The sequence below is a fragment of the Pyxicephalus adspersus genome, chromosome 2 (assembly GCF_032062135.1).
Source record: "Pyxicephalus adspersus chromosome 2, UCB_Pads_2.0, whole genome shotgun sequence".
Classification (NCBI taxonomy): Eukaryota; Metazoa; Chordata; class Amphibia; order Anura; family Pyxicephalidae; genus Pyxicephalus; species Pyxicephalus adspersus.
This window is the reverse complement of record NC_092859.1, coordinates 125,470,369-125,487,971: the sequence shown is the minus strand read 5'-3', so window position 1 is coordinate 125,487,971 and position 17,603 is coordinate 125,470,369. Positions and strand designations below refer to the sequence as shown.

The window sequence follows — 17,603 nt, the reverse complement described above, 5'->3', positions numbered from 1 at the left end:
AGTTAATCTGTCACTTTGCTTCTTCCTCCTGCTGGCATGCTTTTTATGAGCACATTAGCTGATTTTCTTAGTACTTCTCCTACACTCCAAAATCTGGTACATCAACCTGCATTATTTGTGTTTAATACTCGACTGGCTTTCCTCTTTACCTTGGGTATTATGAGTACCCTCTATTAACATCCGCCTAGTCCTAAAGGATGATTGTTATGAAACCCTAGCAGATTGGTTGATGTCTGTTACCCTTAGTATCTTGTAACACCCCTGGCCATATTATCTCCTGGCACATAGCCTTCTGAACAACGTCTTGAAGTGCGAGTTGAGTGTTGGATTGTTCTGTAGTTCTTCGTAAACATTCCATCTGTTTCAGTGTGAAATGGAAGAGGCCCAGATCATTTGGAAGTCGCTATGCTATAAACAGACGGTTGGAGTATTTTCCACTGGCTCCTGAAATTCGCTTGCTGTGCAGTTTCCCCTTCACACACAAAACAAATTAAATGAAAGCATTTAACCCATTTGCTGACAAGTGCTGCAAACCCAAGCTGTACGATTAAGCAGAGGGGTATACACTGCTGCCTACACAGGATATTGTATTCTGCTTACATTTTCATCCAGCCCTGTAATCTTGTCTATTTCTTGTTTATATTACAAGCATAACTTGTCCTGGATACATTGTGTAGTGTAGAGATTGAGCTGGGGAGTGTTAGGGAAACCCCTACAGTTTATACAGCTGTGCATTTCCCCTAGGGATGCTTTGCGGGTAAAACATATGTATTAAGAATTCTTTATCTGTGCACATGGAGAACATTGAATTGTGAAAATAATACATTTAGCAGCAGATGTATTGGCATGTCCTGATTTTATTTTTACTCTGGAGGGACATGTAGACTAGATCTAACCATCAATAATAATAAAAAAAAATGGTTCTTTGTATCCTTTACATATTTACATATATAGGACACACCATGCATCATCCCAGGGCCTCGTTTTATGAATCGATCACAAATAACATCATGTTGGTTCCATTTAAGATAGATCAAGGGACACATTGATGAGCTTTCTGCTGTCATTTTGCTTTCTCCTTCTATCGACACGCTCAAAATTGGCTCTTTTTGCTGATTTCCCCCTCTTTAAACTATAGTGTGCAAGGACAAAAGGCTGATTGAAATTCCGGAACTTGCACCGCTAGCATTTAAAAAGTAGATTTACTGATGTCTTCATTACATTGCTGCAGATTTTGTGCCTTTTATATACTAGAGTTAGGCTTTAAAGAAGCTTAACTAAAATAACATTCCCTATAAGGCCAGCTAAAACCAACCCAGTCTTTATAATTCTGCTTTATAATAGATAAGCTCTGACAATATGTCCTTGTGCACAAAGCGGAGCTTAGCTATGTATTGATTATGGTAAATGTGGCTTTGTACATGTTAGTCTTTAAAGAGAAATCCCAGATTGAGCTAAAAATCATGACAAGAGGTATGATTATTTACGCATCCTTCTCTTGTATGTGATATTTATTGCCTTTCCCACAGACCTTATAATTGCTGTGTGTACCATTAAAAGGGATTCTTTTCTAGATTCAGAAGTTTTGTTTTTGTTGTAGATCATCTAAATAGTATGTTTGCAGATAATAAACATTATTCCCATGTTCTTAATAGATCTCGCTCCGCACTTGGACATTCTCGATCTCATTGGGGACAAAATTCAAATTCACAGACTGGAAGAACCCAGGAGCACAGAAGTCGCAGTCGGGTTTCTACGGTTATACAGCCACTTAGACAAAGTGCAACTGAAGTTGTGGACCTGACTGTAGATGAAGATGGTACGTTTGACCTGCATGAGTTAGGAAAATATTATTAATAAACAGTTTTTTAAAGCGCCAAAATTTTACACCGGACAGATACAGACAGGAGAAGGAGAGAGGACCCTGCCCAGAAGAGCTTACAATCTGAGAGGTGGAGGCGTAGCCACCTACTTTAAAGATAAAATTGTCAAACACAGGCTTAATGTCTCTGCTCATCTGCTACAACCATATCACTAAGAACATAGATACCTTTAGTATAAACAATGGTGACCTTGTGCTCTGCAAGCAGCTTCTTTTTTTGGCCATAAGCAGGTGCTACAAGTGAATTAAATAGTCTGAGAGAGTTTGCAAGAGATTTTGTTTCTGAACCTTTTGAGATCCACCAACTACCAGTGTATTGTGGGTTCTTCTTGTGGGTATACCTAATGAGAAATAATAGTGTTATAATTGGCTGACTGTTTTTTAATAGTTCAGTTTAGATGAATTTTAAATGAGTTTGTGGTGCATTATTATATAATGTTATAAACAATTTTCTTTGCAGTCTACACCAAAAATGTATTGAGCAGGTTTTCTTTAATATTTTTGTAAACTTTCTTACACTGTTCCTGATGAAAGGATGTAAATGCAGCAAAACACAGTATAATGGTATTTTAATAGTATTGCTAGCTAAGTCTCTTCACTAATTGCATATTTTTGGAATTGGCACCATTAAAACATATTTAAGTTAATGAAAGGCATAGGGATTTGACAGAAAATTTTCCTTACTTAAGAATTATTTTGATGTTTGGATCTGTGAGTGTATTATTTAATCAGCACACATAGCAGAACATGTTACAAAAAATAATTATTGTATTGTATATTCTTCATGTTTCATAGACCCAACAGTTGTGCCCACTACCTCTGGCAGAACTGAGTCCCCATCAATCAGCACTATTTCCAGTAATACGTCTACCTCAGAGCCGGCCTCTGATGCTGTTTCAGGACTCTCGGGGTCTTTGGCTTCCACAGTGTCTGAGTCGCCTTCAGTTGCCACAAGTAGCAGTACTACAAGCATTACATCAGGTTAGTCAATCATCAGAATACGTTGTTCTAAAATGTAAATAATTATAAAAGGGAGGAAAACCTACAGCACAGTGCAAAAGGATGAACACAGGAGTTTGATTTGCTTAAGCAGAACATTATATCATTTTTTGCTTAAAACTTTTGCATTGTGCTGTAAAAGCACATTCATATGATTTGTGCTGCTGGAATTTGTGGTTTAGTAAACAAAATCCTTTTTATTGTAAATTTCATCTTATTTGACCAATCATGAGTTTCCATTTACCTCAATATGTTCATGCAGTTTTGTCCAGTCTGCAGATTGGGACTCATGAACTGTAAGAATGTCTACACGATAGAAAAACCAGTATGAACATATTAAGTGATTGCAGATGTCCAGAGAATAATGAAATTTGTACAATTTGATCAATTTAGGGACAAGTTTGCATTGCATAAATAAAGCCCTGTTATTTGGTAAGGTCGTCTCTTGCCATATTTCCAATAAAAGTGAACCTGTGCATATGAGCTGGTGTTGCTTGATTATCAAAGGTGCTTGCTTCAGCACTGTCATCTTAGTCCTCACTTTTAATTCCTGACTTGAAACAAGAATGAAACCAGTTTGGTCTATAACATATATACATAAAAAGTCATTACTTTATTTATGCAATTGTGCAGACTAGTCTAGCTAGTAATGCCAGTATTAACTTAAAGGCCCCAAAGTCTGCATCAATAAAGAAAGCCCACAGTGGCATCTGCCATATTAATATCTTTGCATGTCCCTTTGTAGTGCACAGAAATTTGTAGGTTATATAATGCATACCAGGGATACCCTGCTGGTATTTAAAATGAACATCTTGGCTAGCCTTTTTTTCTGTGGGAATCCTAAAAATAAGCAAATTGTGCAAGGGCAATTGCAATCCCTGGTTTTAAACTATTATTTCTAACTTGAAATGTTTAGAGATTATCCATGAATGTTGATAAAATCTATTTTTTTATATATACCAGTTAGTGCCAATGTTGCAATTTTGGATAAGCAGGCCTTACAGGATGTCCTGTATGTGACAAGTTCACACCATCTAGACAGGGATGGTTTTATACAGAGTAGGACCCTGGGCAAATATCAAGAAGGGACCCCACATGCACTGCAGGCCAGCTACCACCCATGCTTTTCTGTCAGTTGGGTCCCTAGAGAAGGTGGTGCCCAGTTTGCCCTACTCTAAAACCAGCCCTTTATCTAGAGAAGGTATTAAACGCTGCACTTTAGTACAGCGGTGCAGACTATAAATAATGAACGTGTATTTTCATTCAACTTGTAGATGAGACCAGGACTACTGGCACTAGTACAGATAGTGGCCCGCCAGCATTGCCAAGATTACCATCTTGTTGTCCTGAGCATTCACCTTGTGGAGGATCCTCACAGAATCCCCATGCCATGGGACATCCTCATTCTAGTTGTTATCCATCACATAGTCACCACTTTCCTCATCATCACCATCATCACCACCACCCCACTGTCCCCCTGTCACCTTCTTTCTCAGAGTCTCACTGTCCTGTGGAAAGAAATGCTCCCGTCCCTCCACCTTGTGGATCAACAAGCAGCTCTTCTTCCACCTATCACGACCCGGTAAGAAGTCTAAGAAGTTTTTAGATATTTTTAATTTCCTACATGAGCAATAAAGTTTTTGAAGGCTGTTTGTGGCATGCAATTAATGCACTATATGAGCAAAAGTTTGTGGACACTGGTCTCAATTTTGTGAGCTTGTTGGACAACCAATTCCCAATCCCTGCAATTAAATGGGCAATGGTTTTCCTTATTATTTATAATGCCCTCACTTATGACTTTCCCCATATGTGTCTGGGAAGGTTTATCTATTTACCCTAAATCATATTTGTAAGGTACGGTACTAATGAGAAAACCTGGCTTACAGGTAACTTTCCAGTTTATGTGAATGGTGTTCAGTGGGGTTGAGTTAAGGGCTTTGTTCAGGCTACTTGAACTCCCCTACAATGAGCTCCTTAGACTAGCAGCTGTTCGACTTTGTAGCTTAACTTTTGTTTGTTTCTCCTAGGGCCATATAATTTACAATAACCAGCCCTTATGTTTACTGGATACAGATTTCTTTATGGACTGACTTATGTCAAGGGTGGGTTTCTATGAGTACGCCACATTTAAAGTTCCTCATTATTATTGCCAGTGTTTGTCTATAAATAATGCTTCCAATGCACTTGTTGACATTGGGTACTGGCAAAACAAAATGTGGAAGGGTGTCCACAAGATTTTTGCCATTTAATGAATGTATTCAAATATCAAAAAGTTAGATTGACCTGTTGACAATGAGAAAATGCCATGTGTATGCTAAAAATATGCAAAGCCCTGTAGACTTCTTCTTCTGTAGACTTCTTAAGTGTTATTATTTTATAAGTTAAAAGATATTTATTTTTATGGTTTTACTATTTACATTTCAGCAAGCCTTGCCTGTGGATTTGAGCAATAATGGTATTCGAAACCATGGAAGTGTTAGCTTTCATAGCACATCCGCTTTTGATCCTTGTTGCCCTGGCTCATCTTCAAGGTCTACAGTTTATGGACATCAGTCAACTGCCAGTACACCCCAAACTATGGCTATTGATGGCTATGGGCCTGGTTTGGTAGCCCAGGCACAGCCACCTTCTCAGACTTCTCTTTCCTCTTGCCGCCATTTCATGCATTCTCCGTGTAAGTATAATTATTATTAATAATATAAATGAACAGCCAAGTCTGTAAAATGGAGCTACAATCTGGTAGCCTCTTTGACTGGGAATGAAAATTGAGTAATTCTGCAAAAAAGCAGGTTTATTTGGAGTTTCATGTATATATTTTATACCCCCCTTTTATGGGGATAAAAACTTTTGCCATATGGTCTAAGAATCTTTTAAAATCTGTTGACCTTTGGTAAGTTTAGTGTGGGATGTTTTACTCCAACTTGGACTGCAAAGAGTGTCATACTTCTGGAGAATGAAACCCCTTCCTGACATAGGGTACATGAGTAGCAACAGATTTTACAGCTAAGGTGTGCCAATCCCTTCTTTGTTTTATAGAAGGTATCCAGCTGTTACAGGGCTGTCATATGTGATGTCACAAAAAAGAATCTTGATTGTTCTGGGGATTTTTTAATTGCTAAATTTTAAAGCCACTGAAAAATGGGTTCTCATATTTGACAATTTTGGACCCTGTTGTGTTGTATTTGAAATGCTTTCCCTTTTCTGTCTCTGCACCTATTGTCTGTGATTTTAGTGCTCACTTAAAGCAGAACTAAATTCATTGATGGGTGTTGAGCTTCTGTTATAATCCCTTGCACGGCATACATTATGGCACATACCCTGTGCAGTGGCCGTGCAGCGTTGACCGGTCCAGGACTTGTCATTACTACATACATGGAAGGCTCCATCTTCCCCACTGTCTCCACTGCAGATTTCTGTGACGATCCAGTTGTCATGGGATGACATGCGCAAGAGTTTAATAGTCCACGGCGGCTGGCTCTGAACTGCATAGCCCATGTGATGTACAGTTTAGAGCTTAAGGAAAAAAAAAACACCATGAATCTAGGAGTTCATTTTTTGACGAGACATTTCTGTATTGAGTTCTCCATAACTTTTTTTGATGGTTTCTATTTTTTCTGCTTGCTTTTAGATGCTTCACTTACAAGGCCTCTACACCACCAATCATCATCTTGCCCTCATTCTCATACCAACCCCCCTCCCCAACCTCCCCCTCCACCCCAGGTGGACTATGTTATTGCACATCCAGTAGCACCTTTTCATCCATCTCTTCCAAGTTTGTCTTCAACACACCCTGTCCCTCCTCCACCTCCGTCCCATCATTTCACCAGTTCTGCTGCTCCTCTTTCACAGCATTTGTCCACCTCCCACCAGTCTATATCCCACCATATTTCTGCCACAGCACCTACAACACAGAGGTTGCACCCTCATGACGTTATTCAGAGGATGGAAGTTCAAAGGCGGCGTCTTATGCAGCATCCAACGTAAGTATTCTTCAGATCTTTAATCGCACTAGTGTGCAGTGTTCTTCTTTCTAGATGCTGACGAGCTGTATCAACATTATGTTTTCTAGGAGAGCTCACGAACGCCCACCACCACATCCACACAGAATGCATCCCAATTATGGCCATGGACACCATATTCATGTACCACAAACTATGTCCTCCCATCCCCGCCAAGCTTCTGACAGGTCTGCCTGGTAAGTAATCTGAATTTTGAATCTAAAGTCAAATATTAGATTAATCTTGCATTACTTTTAGGCTTTTCTAGATGTTAGGTGTACATTGCTTCACAGTTGAATTTACTCAGCAGAAATATCATTATATGTTTTTTTACAGTAAGAGTTTATAGCTTTTTGTATGCTGCATGTTCAGTATACTCTAGATTAATAGATACTTTTTCTGTTACAAGTTATTGCAATTTGTTGAATCAAGATGGGTATTTAGTACTTGTATAGTTAGAGGTAAAACACATGGTTGTTTAATAAGAAAGGGCAAATTGCAGTAGCTTTGTGCAGAGTAAAACCCTAGCAGCCAATCAAGCTTCACATTACTGTAGTAAAAATTGTTTACTTTGGTTTTATGTTTTTTTTGCTTTTAATATGTTGTATGCTACAACCTTCAGTGCCCAAAGAGAACATTTGTGGGGAACTTACATCTCATAATGAAATGGCACACAGTTTACTGGTAAAGAAGTGTTCCACATGTCCGCTATCTCTGTCAAGCGTTTAGCAGACATAAAAGTACCTCTGATAAGCCTGTTTTTTGTTTTATAACACACTTTATCTTGAGCCTCTGTTACTGGAAAATGCTATAAATACTTTTGTCTGATTCCTACAGGGAAATAGCAATTGAAACTGGTGTTACAGCTGCCCCGTATCAAACTGGTCCTTTACATCCTCACTTAGCTCACTACCATCCACCTCCTAGACTTCACCACTTGCAGATTGGGGCTTTGCCATTAATGGTAAGACATATTTACTTTATATGTGATTGTGTGCTCTTAGATAAGTCATTACTGCTGCTAATCTATTGTGCAAACCTTATCTCCTGAGTTACAAATAAGGCTACGTACACATCTCAGGGATAATATTGGACGAGAATCTTTCGTGTGTATAGTGCTCGTCGTTCATGGATCTGTCCTGCCAGATCCATGAATGATCGTAATAAAAGTGAAGGGGAGAAAGTGCATCAGGGTGCTGCTTAATCGTCATCCAGCCCTCCATAGAGCAGAACGGTGCTGTATGTACAGCGCTCATGAATGCATTGTGCAGTCTTTTGTTGTTGGAAAGGATCGTGAAAGATCCTTTCCAACAACAAATATTGCAAGTGTGTACGCGACCTAGGATACATGACATTTTCAGGTTTCTATTTTTGGATGAATACATTGAAGTACAGTTTAACAATGGTTCCTAAACAGTCACCTTGCCGAAGAGGAAATCTGTCAGTAATTGACCAATTCAACTAAAGTTCATACACGTATTAGTAGCTTTCTACAAAGTTACCTCTTATCTAAACTTCTCTCCATATGAATACGTACTCCAACATTGGCTGTGAAGAATATCTAGTTCTTTGTGTTAGCAACAAACATATAGAAGTGATGGGGTCAGCAGTTCATGTATTTACTGGTGGCCTGTGAATCATAAGGAAGATATATAAATAAATAAATAATATAAATTTACTTTACTTTACTCCTTGTAGTGTATCCCGCCTAAAGCAAAATGTAACCTTTTACCATTGTAAACCTGATGTACGTAATACTGGTACATTGGAAACAGTGTTGATGGTCTGTGGGGAAATATAAAAAATATATAAAACAGTCTAATGTAAGATTTGCACTGATATGCTAGATGTATGGATTGTAGCTAGCAGCCCTTTTTTTAAGTCTTGCTTTGAGTTATTTTTGATTAAAGCCTGTAATATTATAAAACATAGTAAAAGTTATTTTGTGCCAGTGAAATGCATTTATTTTCAGAAATTTTCATGTAGCTGCTAACTAAAAACACAGAGGTTGGCTTTCATGTTTTATGTTATTTCTATAAATCACGTGGAACGTTTTAAACCACACCATGGCAAAGCTATTATAAGCATTCCAATACTTCTTCTTTACTGTGGAACAATGAATAAACCATTATGGTAAAGACATGGAAGACCCTAAATAGATTGTCTAGTGTTGGAGATGAGTTTAGGAGATTAGATCTGTATGATTTGGGAACAAGTTATATACTGCTAAGGACAAGGTGGGGGGAGTTGGTCTTAGGTACTGAATGCCAGTTTCACACCTAGTCTTCCCTTGTAGTAATCCCTAATGATAACATGTTTGATTACACAGACAGGATAGAACATGGGGGGGGAACATGGTGCCATATCCGGATGATGATTGAACCCGTCATACAAAATTCTTCCACATACTAATGCCTTAGCAATGTTGTTGTGACATGCAAACTGTATTCGTAGTACACAAACATTAAACATGACCATTTGAGATATGGTATCTTGTGATAGTTGAGCATGCTTTCCAGCTCGCCTGCCTTCTGCTTTTTATACCCTTATTGCTGGAGGATTTTCAATGTATTTTCTATTTGAGGGGTTTACAGACAACACCATTGTTAACCTTTTTATGATAATATTGGTTGACCAAGTGTGTAATGACTTTAATACAATAAATCATTAACCTAGGACAAAAATGCAGCTATTACATACATGATTGATGTCTGCACCTTTTCTAATATATTTACAGTTTATAATTCAAGGAATGAATGTAAATGTTGAGTGCAACCTGATATGTTTCATATTTTGTACACTAAAGTAATACCTGCTGATCAGAGTCCTGAGGTTTATATGAGATGATGTCTCCTGCCAGCTAAATACTTTGTAAACTAAATTATGGATAGGTGGGCATTCATTTCAGTTCGGAGTATTCTTACCTATGTTGGGCATTGACACTCTGCATCTGATTCTATAGTCTGGTTTCTTGTTCTCTAGGCTTACAAGTTTTTTCAGACGTCATTCCCAATAAATGTAGTCTTTCCAGCTTTTCAGGAAAGGTCAGACTGTTGTCTTGTACTCTGAGCTATGTTGTTTGCATGTTTATTAGGATGGTAAGTCTCCGGTAGCTTCTACTCATAACTTGGCCCTTTTTACTGTAAAATTCACCATTTCTGCTGTTTTGAAATCATAAAGTTGCATATGGATGTTATTGTCTTCCATTGTTAATTTTAAATTTCTCAATTGTTGTTGGTGACCATCATTTCAAGCTGACAGCAGAATGGTCATGGATGGAAATGGTTCAGTTTCAGAGCTGCTTATAAATATACAGTGTATTGAGTGACTACTTGTATCGTGCAGTTTTTTAATTTGGCTTTTTTTTCTTTATCTATCATTTGATAGATGAGAGGAGTCAGAAATTAAGAGGAGTGCAAAGTTGAATTTACTTTTCACCCCTTTGTTTAAAAACGGTGGCTGTTCTAAAACATAAAATAATCTCAGACCAGAGATTGATGCCTCAGATGTTCCTTTAGGATCAGCCAACAACCAGCTCTTTTGGCAGTTTGACACTTGGGGCTAAAAACCATTTTTTGCAATCATCATGTATTTATATTGCATCAACTTAAAATGAAGCACTTTAAAGACTTTAAGTCCATAATCATTTCAAACAACCTCGAACATACAGATTGCCAATCACACGCCTTAAACTGCTTAAAAATTGTATAACTTATCTATGTGTATTGCCAAATTGATGCATTGGCCTTTGGTAGACTTGTAGGCACCCCATCGGCTTCCTTTTTGCCATACTGGCTACACAGTGCCATGAACTGGTTTTGCTGAACATGGTTCAGGATTGTTGGTTAAACTTTTCTTGTTTCTGATAGCCACAGGTGAATTAGCACGACATGTTTCTGGCTTTTTAGAATTCACTCATTTGGCATTGTTTTATATCATTTTGCTGTATTTGATTACATGCTTCCATGCTTTTGTGAACGTTGAACCTTTTTCATATCTTTGCATTGTTTGGAACTGAGGAGTACAATATTTATTTCCTTATTTTTTGGCTGGTTTGTTTGCAGTGGAATGGTATATAGTTGATCAAGCAGCACATAGACTTCTCACTGCATCTGTCTCCTATCACAAAATAAAAATAAATCAAACCAGTTTATGGTGCTTCGCAACATTTTGTTTTATTCTTGTATATATTTTTTTGATTGCACCCGATCATTTTGCTGCTAGAGGGTTTTACAATGGTGCCCTCGGAACTGTATATCTTCTGGCAGCAAATAGGTCTTTAAGATCATTACAAGCAGTTGTGTTAAAGTTTAACTTACATCTGCTATTTGAATAGGTTCCAGACATGGCGGGCTACCCACACATCCGCTACATTTCATCTGGATTGGATGGAAGGTCATTCAGAGTTCCATTCAGGGGCAATTTTGAGGTTTGTAACAGATTGTTAGCTTTCTGCTGTCATGTCTTTGCTGTCATTCCATGCACTTATGGAATGTTTCCTTCAGGTTGATGTGTGTGTGTGTTCACATAATTAAAGGATACACAATAAATTACCCCAATCAGATGCAGAGTGTATTTTGTAATTTTTATTTTTGAAGCCTTGGAACTCATTTGAGCAAGGAAGTGAGAATCCCACCTTTTATTCATAATCACATCCGTTGTAGAGGCTTAGTATTGTAATGATCATATTTCAGTCTGCGCTTGTTCTTTATCTTTGTAAGCATGTATATGAGAAATAACTGTATATAATGTATGATATACCACAGCATCAAGCATTGGGATTTGTGTATCCTGCGTTGTTTAATTCTGTTGGCAGCAACGTCAAACTGAAAGCTTTCAACTGAATGTTAACTGTACGATTATTATGTTTCTGGTTACACTAACCTATCTGAGTGGACCTCACTCACATCAGTAATATGCATGTTCATCCCTATAACACAGGCTTAATCCCCATTGCATGGACATGTCCTATTCCAATTTATTATCAGACTTGTATTGTAGGCATTGCTCTCACTTAGAGGTTTGCCTTTCATTTGGGCATGGGGGAGATACAAAACTCTTCAGTAAAATTGTTCTTCCATATCATGTGGACCGGTTGTGTAATTTGTTTACATGACATGTCCACTTATATTGCTGTAAATCCTTTTTGAGTAAGTAGACTCGGTTGGCTTGGAGTATTGATTGGTTGATGTCTGTTCTTTATGTGGGACTATAATAGTGGAATCGCAAAGAAATTTGTTCTAAGGAATATTCTGTGAGCCGAGGTTTGCTTCTTCTTTTATAGGAGCTGATTCATCTAGAGGAACGGCTTGGTAATGTGAATCGTGGAGCCTCACAAGGAACCATAGAAAGGTGCACATACCCACATAAATATAAAAAGGTGAGCTATTTTTCTGCATGTAAAGAATTCTGAAATCCAATTTTCCCTTTTCTCTGGACAAGTTCATACCAATTTTAGAAATCAAGCCAAACCATTCTGTTTTTGCTATTCAAACCAAATTTCAAAAATTGTTTTCCTTTATTTGAGTTTTAGGGGTCCACTTATAATTATAAAGTGTATAAAGATAGCAAATCGTCAAGTATCTATCTTTTTTCTGATCACCAAATCGCCACAATTAACTCTTAATTGCTGTCAAGGTAGTTATTGGCCTGATTTATTAAAGCTTTCCAAGGCTGGAGAGAGTACACTTTTATCAGTGAAGCTGGGTGATCCAGCAAACCTGGAATAGATCTGGTCCAGGATTAAAAACATTTGCTAGCAAATGATTTTGAAGAAATCTATTCGGGTTTGCAGGATCACCCAGCTTGAATGAATAAAGCATATCCTCTGCAGCCTTGGAGAGTTTTGATAAATCAGGCCCAATAATTGAATTAAGTAACTTGAGGCATAAAAATCGGTGATCAGTGGCCATATACATTGCACCTATTGAGGTGATTACATCAAACATTGAAACAAACTCCATTGATCTCTTTTGTCACCTATAGTATTCACCACCTTATTTAAAGACTCATTCACATCTTGCACCCTCAAAGGGTCTAGAAAAGATGATTTAATTATATAGAATTATCTGCAGGTTGTGTGGCTTGCTGTACCAGTTACCTTTATTATTTTGGTATGTACAGCCCAGGGCATCATAGCTATTCCATAAGAAGAATCAAAGACTTGTCAGATTCTATGTTTTTGTGACTAGGCTGGTATTGCTATGGTATTTGAAGATATTGATAAAGAAGAAATGATTATGGCTGTTCACTAGGTAGTTGTAGTGTGTTTATTTTTACAGTAAGCATATATGTTATGTAGTTCAGAATAGCTGTTCTATGTTCTTTTGTATGCTCTACACACAGCAATATAAGAGAAAATCATAGGCTAGGAACAGTTCTGTTTCCTCTAGGCTGCATTTGTGATCAGTAAATAAACTGAGCCATTCAGTCTCATTGCAGTTCCTTGTGATATTGTGTGAATTCACATAGGTGTTTTATAAAATGAAAAAAAAAATTACTCCCCCCTCGAAAATCGAATTATTATTATTTAGGAATAATGTAAAAAACATCTTGTGTCTTTAAAGAAACAAAATTTTAAACTCTATCAAACAGACATGCAAAAGCCAACTGTAGTCCAGTGAACTTTATCTCCATGCATGTGATTCATCCATAAATCATTGCCCAAAATCCTCCTCCAGTGAAGTGCAAATGTAATCAGTAGCACTCATCGGAAGTATTTTGACCCCTTCAATTACTTTTGCCATTCTGTTTTTTGAGGTTCCTTGTAATATATTGTGTGACCTCCTGTTGTGTGCTGTATGTTCTGTTTCAGCATCCTCTGTGTTCTGGATTTCATATGCTGTATTATTTTAGTCGATGCAGCTGGAAGTAAAGGAAATGATTTTGCAGGAATTATGACCGGGGATGTTGTGTTTTGTGGTAAATTTGTGAGTTTTGTAGGAAACATGTTTACCGAGTTTGCCAATAATTTCATCTCTGCTAATAAGGTATCCACTGATTGGTTCTCACAGAGGAAATTGCATGGCAAGCAGGATGGTGAAGAAGACACTGAAGAAAAATGTACAATCTGCCTTTCTATATTAGAGGAAGGTGAAGATGTCAGGTAATCTAATACTTTCATTTTATTATTTTTTTAAATCTATTTGTGAAATCTAAGGCCAAACAAGCAGAAAGTGAATGTATAACGTGTAATGTAATTCACCCATATCATGTCAGGATAATTGGTAAAAGATAGCCAAATATATTTCACCAGGGGAGAAAACCCCAATAAACAGCATTGCACCTCATGGTGCCAAGATGCTGGGTTTAGCTCTAGTCAAAAAGATGTAAGATTTGGAGCTTTTAATGGGAGCTTTTTGTAATTGAATATATTAGGTGACACAAGCCATGATGTGTGCTTATAAAACCACTTTCACTCTTTTTGTATGTGCAAAGAGCCAAGAAGTATTTAGAAATCCCCAACTCAAAAAAAATGAAAGGTAAAAATATATTTCCCATCACCTATAAATGTAAATTGAACTCCCATTCTGGGTTATACTTCAGTGACTCGCTGTGATGATTGCTCTTATGTAAACAATTGAGCTAGTCTGCTTTTGACTTGAAAGTATATTTGGCTCTTAATATTTTCATGCAAACCTGGGCCCCAAAGATTATCGGTGCTTTACTAGTAGCCTGTTAATAAATATTGCATAGAGAAATATTTAGCAGGTAAAATGGCTCCCATATATGTAATCAGTGCGTTTTTTGAGGTTCCTTGTAATATTGTGTGACCTCCTAAGATAACTATACTTGTGCAAAAAAGGACAGATTGTCTGTTACCTCCCACCCCTGACCACTATGTCTTGCGCTGGTCAAAAAGTCTAAATGCCCCTCTAATCCGCACTGCATTTCAAACACTTTCAAAAGTGGCTAACAAGAGGCCAGAGGGATCAACACCACTGGTCTCCATTGTCTCCTATAGCCTTCTTCATTGTTGATAATAAAGTAGAAGTAAGGCTGGTCACACCCTTATAAATATGTCTAACAGCACAATAAATGTTAAAAGTGGTGTTAATATCAAAAGTAAAAATGGCGAACATGCTTAAAAGATCAAGCTGATCACCAAATTTTAAATGGCCCAACAGAAAAATGGCATTTATGTATAAATAACACCATCTTTCTGGTTAACAATCTTTGTGCCCCTTTTCATTCACATATTATTGCAAATATTCTTTAACACACAGACCTCATTGCATGAGTTTTTTTTTCTGTTAAAACTGCTTGCTTCCAACAAGTTATATAATCTTTTTGTTATCTCCTTACAGACGGCTCCCATGTATGCATCTCTTCCACCAAGTATGTGTAGACCAGTGGCTGATCACAAACAAGAAGTGCCCCATTTGTAGAGTGGACATTGAAGCTCAACTTCCCACGGAGAGTTGACATTTTTTTTCAAGCAATTGTTATGCCCCTTTAACCCCTCGGTACTGCAGCCAACCAAAGATGGCATGACTGAAACTGCACAGACATTAAAGCATTAAATCTGGTGTGCCGGCTCTGCCTCATACAATTAATGCTATAGACTACCATTTGTATACAAATCAATATTAGGTCTTCTACTGCTAACAAGTTATTTGTAGCAGGGAAGGGTATATGTATTTATAAAGCTTTTGGTTTTGTTCTTTTGGTTCTCATTTCCATTTTTTTTTTTTTGTTTCCAATTTGTTTTCTTATACATATTTTTGCATGGATCTTTGTATTGCATTTATTTGCACATTTATGGGCTTTGTGGACCCTTACACTTGCAGGCAAGATCTAGCTGCTCTAGTCAGTAGAATTGTGAGCATTTGTGCGCGTGTGTGTTTTTACATAGTCCAAGGCTAAACAAATTCTATTCATTACTAACCGTAAAGTTCTTTAATTTAATTATGATTTTTTTTTCATTTGTATGTATAAAGATCTAGATGAATAAAAGGAAAATATTGTATGAAAACATTCCTTATTTAGGAAGAGACCGGCTGCTGTATAGAAAGTGCTGAATCAACTCCCATTGTTTTTGATGCTTGGATCACAATGCTTTGAGAATAACCTAGAATGAAGAGTTGCCACATTTTTGTTCTGTCTCCTCAAAGTGTTTCTTAATCACTCTTCAGCACAATACAAATATATTTAAATGTCAATATTAAGGAGTTTAGACTGCTGTTCACATATTTATTACTTTAAGGACGTGATTTTTTTCTTTTCTTTTGCTTCTGTAAAACTGCTCTAACAAAATGTCCAATAGTAGTCAGGTACCTGTTCTTACCAATCTGAGTAAGACGTCTCCTCAATGGTTCTAACATTAAATGTATAGTCTTAATAGCAGCTGTTATGGCAGGTGTCCATGCATCCGGAGAACTTTTTCAAGGTCCCCTGCAAACTCTCACAAGAAGGGTTTTCAATTTAATAAACTTAGCAAAATTAAACTAACGTGTGTGATTTTTTTATTTTTTCTTTTTGTCAGGTTTTTGCTACATTAGCTTTTATACTTTGTATACACTTTTCAACACCGATATTATGTTTTTAACTTGCTAAGCTGTAGTTATTTCTCTACAGACGCCATTTGGATCCAGAGTTAGTCCAATAATGACAGATATTTAAGGCCTTAAATCCTTAAGCCTTGTTCTCATGTGTGTATGAAGTCAGCGTGTATAGATGGCATTTAAAACAATTTTTGGGAGCTTAAAGTGGACCTATATTGAGAAACTTAATTAGCTGCCATTGCTGACATGGTTCACAAAAAGGTGTTCTGATCCACAGTGTTTAATACCTTCTGAATTACTGACCCAGAATAAGTATAACGCTCAGGTGTTCGGCCATTTGTCACAAAAAATATCTGCATGCTTTTTTCCAGGTGTGTGAATGAAACAAAAATAAGCTTTAAAAACTGGCAGTTGGTGTTCTTTACAATGAGTTCAGCATTGGAAGCTTACATAATCCCCCAGTATAGGTTTACTTGAAGGGATAACTGCACTTTATATAATGTCCACTTATCTCTCTTAAGGTGCGTACACACTTCCAATTTTTATCGTTCAAAACGAACGATCGATTGGGCAAAAATCGTTCGTAAAAAAAGTAACCAACGGGGGGGCGTGTCCGGCCGGCTTCTAAGATGGCCGCGGTTTGAGAAAGCTCTGTGCGATAGCGGGCTATAGCGACGATTCTTTACAGCTACTCTGAATCTCCGAGATCCCTTCGGATATATTGAGACCCTACGGACCTTGATGGACATGACTAGACGAAAGAAAAGCAAACCGGAACCTCAGAAATTATCTTATTTCTTTAGGCCGCAACAATCTCGTCAACATCAAGATGGCGGCAGTCCTTCCTTTCCGGCCTCTTCTCCCGCAAGATCAGCAGGAGATTCTTCTCCACCACCCATCTCCAAAATTAGATCGCCTGAAAGTGTGGATGAGTCTTCTCAACATACAACCTCTTCAGGACCGTCACCGCTCCTCTCACACCCAGATACACCACGGACACCGGATCCTATGGTAAATGTAACGGAGCAAGCAGCCTCAACTAAAGGCCTGACGGCAGACATAGATCTGGAGCGCTTTCAAGTAAGTGATACTGATCTTTCACCAGCAACTCTGAAGGATATGTTATTGTCATTAAGACATTCCATACAACAGGATTTAAATTCGATGCTGGGCAAATTCAATACAACCGTTTCTGATCTGGGGAAAAGAGTACATCATATA

At 37.6% G+C, this 17,603-nt stretch overlaps 1 protein-coding gene across 7 annotated transcripts in view; it reads left to right on the top strand.

The window, feature by feature from the left end:
• RNF111 (ring finger protein 111) overlaps window positions 1–16,325 on the top strand; it is a 35,232-nt gene extending 18,907 nt beyond the window's left edge. For 3 of the 7 annotated variants that reach the window (XM_072402308.1, XM_072402312.1, XM_072402313.1), the window contains exons 4-14: window positions 1,656–1,819; window positions 2,678–2,863; window positions 4,156–4,463; window positions 5,306–5,555; window positions 6,510–6,861; window positions 6,951–7,076; window positions 7,717–7,843; window positions 11,216–11,308; window positions 12,164–12,259; window positions 13,869–13,984; window positions 15,186–16,325. In XM_072402308.1, coding sequence (XP_072258409.1) covers window positions 1,656–1,819; window positions 2,678–2,863; window positions 4,156–4,463; window positions 5,306–5,555; window positions 6,510–6,861; window positions 6,951–7,076; window positions 7,717–7,843; window positions 11,216–11,308; window positions 12,164–12,259; window positions 13,869–13,984; window positions 15,186–15,303 — 1,936 coding nt within the window. In that variant the 3' untranslated portion in view covers window positions 15,304–16,325. The remainder of the gene's footprint in view (window positions 1–1,655; window positions 1,820–2,677; window positions 2,864–4,155; window positions 4,464–5,305; window positions 5,556–6,509; window positions 6,862–6,950; window positions 7,077–7,716; window positions 7,844–11,215; window positions 11,309–12,163; window positions 12,260–13,868; window positions 13,985–15,185) is intronic. The other 4 variants (XM_072402314.1, XM_072402309.1, XM_072402311.1 and 1 more) reach the window with 4 other exon arrangements.
• The last annotated feature ends 1,278 nt before the right edge of the window (window positions 16,326–17,603 follow it).